Source organism: Acanthopagrus latus, chromosome 5, assembly GCF_904848185.1.
Source record: "Acanthopagrus latus isolate v.2019 chromosome 5, fAcaLat1.1, whole genome shotgun sequence".
NCBI classification, from domain to species: Eukaryota; Metazoa; Chordata; class Actinopteri; order Spariformes; family Sparidae; genus Acanthopagrus; species Acanthopagrus latus.
Genome location: NC_051043.1, coordinates 21,198,666 through 21,202,782, shown reverse-complemented (window position 1 = coordinate 21,202,782; position 4,117 = coordinate 21,198,666). Strand labels below are relative to the sequence as shown.

The 4,117-nt window shown below is 42.0% G+C and overlaps 1 protein-coding gene across 1 annotated transcript; it reads right to left on the bottom strand.

Annotated features, from left to right (window-relative positions):
• Window positions 1-541: 541 nt before the first annotated feature.
• cldn5a (claudin 5a) lies at window positions 542-2,355 on the bottom strand. The gene has a single exon (XM_037097831.1). The coding sequence runs from the start codon at window positions 2,108-2,110 to the stop codon at window positions 1,463-1,465; it is 648 nt and encodes a 215-aa protein (XP_036953726.1). The 5' UTR covers window positions 2,111-2,355; the 3' UTR covers window positions 542-1,462.
• Window positions 2,356-4,117: the final 1,762 nt, after the last annotated feature.

Below are 4,117 nucleotides of genomic sequence, written 5' to 3'. Positions count from 1 at the left end.
CTGTTGTCACAGGGTTTTTTTTTTTTGGTTAATCCAATATTTCAATGCGCTCCATCCCCAGTGTGTGGTTAAATGTGGTGCCCGTGAAGCAGCTGTGGATAAACTAATTGCTTCAAAGTGATGGTGTGTAATCTTTTGTCGTGAAGCCCATCTATCTTAGCACCGCCCTGGTGGAGGATGGAGGGCGATGGGGTTGTGACGACTAATGAATGGAGTGACTTGCGGGAAGACGATTCCAGCAACTTCTCCATAGCTCTTATTCGAACGCCTTTCATTGACTGCGGGCGAAGTTGGGGGGCGGGGTGGTCTGAGGGGTGGTGGTGGAGGGGGTTGTGGAGTATTGTGAGCTGAACAGCAGAGCCCCACTCTAGCTGAATGGGTATTGTCATCTGGATTTCTATGGCTAACCAAAATACTTTCTCCCGCCGTGGGGGTTTATGGATTCATGGTGGGAACAGCATGCATTACGCACAGCCGTGGAGGGCACCATCACAACTCCTGTCGTCAGTCGTTTAGCGTAAGAACACACTTTAACTGAAGATTTCAGACAATATACTCAGTTTAATCATAATAAAATGAAACAATATTGCATCTTCATATACACGAATAATGAATCATTACATCAAATGTCAACAAACCAGCAGAACACAAAGTTTATTCCTAGAATGTTTTTGAAAAGAAAAAAAAAACCTTCCTGCAGTGACAATGATGAAAAAACAAAACAAAAAAACGTTGCAGGTGCTCAGTGCAGCCGAATAACGGACTGTAACATTTCACGCTGTGTGACCTGCAGATCTCAGGATCTCCGGACTCTACGGGTCCAAAATTAGACTGCAAACTTCAAAGTCACCGCCATCATCTTCTGAACAATACAAAAACCCGCTCGGAGATTAATCAGGGCTTTAACATACTTTTCTTCTTCGCTCTCTATTTTCTACTGGACATTGTCGGAGTCCTCAAACATGTCGGCATAGTTCCGCTAAGGGAAATGGGTCTTTTATTGTGTGGGAGTGCAATCATTCTCAGTTACTGTACAAGTTTGTGCTGACAATGCACGCCAATGCAAAAGAGCAGTGTGTATATTCGATGGTAAGAGTTCCTCTAGAAAAGAAAAACGTTGCGGTTACAGCGGTAAACAATTCAAAATACTAATAATTTCGAAGACTTACAAAAGCAGGTACCTAACAAAGATACTCCTTTTTGTCGTGAGCTACCTCTCGTAGTTGATAGTCTTTGTTTAATCTCCTGTAGATACAAAAAGGATTTGTGAATTTGTGGTCCGGGCGTATTGAAGGGCCAATGTAAAATCAGCAGAGGTGCTTCCATTGATTTTCAAAGTTCAGATTTCTATAACGAACTGCAGGTGCAAAGATAACGTCCGCCAAAAAAAAAAAACAAGTTTTTTTTTTTTTTCGAGAGCTGCACGGCACTTTTTACGCAGCGCCTGCAATGAGCCGTGCTGCTACACATAATTCCTCTTGTCATAGTCCCCGTTCTGCGTGGTTCTCTTGGTCGGTGCGTATTTTACCGAGTATCCAGAGTTCCCGCTGGAGGGACAGGAGCAGCACAGAAGCGCTCCTCCGATCAGCAGCAGCGCTGAAGCCGCCCAGCCGATGTAGAGCGCGGCGCCGATCTCCCTCTTCTTGGATGCGGGCACCTGTGGGTTGTAGAAATCCGATATGATGTTGTTGGCCATCCAGCACAGAGGCACCAGCACGAACACACCGCTGATGATGTAGATGACTCCTCCGGCGTTCACCACCCGGGCTTTGACGTTTTCAGCGCGGATGCAGTTGGTGCACTGCGCCCCCGCGATGACAACCATGAGCCCCAGCACGCCCATCACAGAGGAGATGATGGTGAGCGCCCTTGCCGCCTGCAGGTCGTGGGTGAGGGCGAGGACGGAGTCGTGCACCTTGCACTGCATCTGGCCCGTACTCTGAACCACACACGACATCCACAAGCCGTCCCAAATTGTCTGAGCCACCACGATGTTGGCTTCGATGAAAGCCGTCACCTTCCACATGGGCAGCCCGCACGATACCATCACCAGGAGCGAGCCAATTGCGCACAGCGATAGTCCCAGGATCTCCAGTCCGGCCGACACCATTTTCGTTCTTTACGTTCAATCAAGTCCGTCTGAAACTCTTCAAACTCTTCCCTGACTTCTCTCCCTGAGGGCAAAGTGTATTTCTGCGCTTAACGTTTTCGTTCTCGCCTCAGTGTGCAGGAGCGTCAATCGTTAGTTGCGCATCACTCACCACATTTATCCGGAGATGTAAGAGACAGCAGCTTTGAGCGTCTTTGTTAGTGAGGGGATGTGAAAACAACTGGAATCACAGTAGCACCGCACCACGACTATCTGCTGGGTGGGGTAGGAGCTCGGGGAGAAACTTTCCTCCAATCAGCTGCGGCCGCATCCTCCAGGGACCAATGAAAACGCGGGGAAGTTGTGAGGCTGAATCAAGCGGTCCAGCGCGTATTGTGTGTTTGAACAGTTATTTACAATGAATAGAGGGGGGCAGGGGAGGGCCGAAGGCGCACGGGGGGTGTTTTAAGGCTATGGGGCAGCTGAAATGCAGTGGTTTGGTGAATCAGACCACTTGTCATTGATTTTTCTGACGTGGATGACGATGACACTTGTCTGCGGTATATTCAGCCTATTTAAAGCCCAGTGTGATGACATGTAGCCTATGTGGCTCTTAATTGACTTGGTCTTAAAATGTCAGAACAGAAGCAAGAAAATAAAGAAATAAAACTAATTTTTACTTTAAAAGCATTCACTTTAATTTGAAACTATTCCAACAGCCTTACCTCAGAGTATTTACCAAGAGACACATTTCTGCTAAAGGATCACTATGATAGATTTACTATTACAAATTAAGATCAGGATTGCTCTTGAATTATTGAAACGAGTCCTTTTTTTATTGTTGAAATTAAGTTGCTCTTGCTTTTATTGTTTTAAGGATCCGTGATGTCGTTGGTTCATTTTTCTTTTTTCTTTTCAGTTGTAAAATGTGGCATAAATCGATATTTGCTTCATATTTCTTCTGTATTTTCTCATCTTTTCATTGATCCCCCTATTTATTCAATTTGTTTTATCATGTTTTTCATGAATCAATTCATTTGTGTATTTATTTATGTATTATCTCGCAAAATACACAGATTTGTTTTTCAATAAATTAAATGGAAAAGTACATGGGAAAGAAAAAAAAGAGGCATTGGTGCAAAGGAAAATTAATACAGAAGCAAATAAAAACAAAAAAACATCCATTTATGTCACGTTCGATATCTTAATTTATGCCTACATTTGCTTTTAATATCATTTTTGGAGCATTTCTAGCATAAATGTCGTGTCTTTCTTTTTTTCTTTCCGATTTTGGCAGGACTGAAACTTTAAGTAGTAGGCTATGCCTTCAAGACATACTTAGTATAGTTATGGTATATATAGATTTTTTAGCCCACTTAAAGACGCACGATTGTAATGTAAAAATACTTTATTGGGGTACAAGACTTGTATTGAAATTGTTTATATTTTCGTTGAATACTTATGAAATTTCATATATCTTCAAAGCTTTATGTTCTACTGGGTAGCTACTGTATGTTGATCCAAAGTCTATAACTATATTCTAAAAACCGGATCATCAGTGGCTGTAATCTGTACAATAATGCCCGATTATCAAATTAATGTTAAACCTACATTATTCTCTTGGTGACGTGCAACAAAGGGCATAAAATGAAATAAAGCGAAAAAATATGGTAAAAAAAAAACAAAAAAACAAACAAAAACAAAACCAAAAAGGTTAAATATTCGAGAATAGTTTACTTTCAACTGTTTGATATCATATTACAACGATACCCCGTGGATTTAAATTTAGTATTATAGTCATAAATAGTGTTTTCCGAAATGTAGTCTAAGAAAACATGATTTGAGCTTTAATCAATTTAACCAATTTGAAACTGCAGAAAGCCAAATACAGACTGGCACATGGAGTGGACTATTTATATAATATGTTATTAGACGGTCATTTTCTACGAAGTTATGAGTCAACAGGCAGAGGAGTTCCAAAGCGAACAGTTAAAGAAACTGTAACACACAGGCAGCCATGTTGGACTG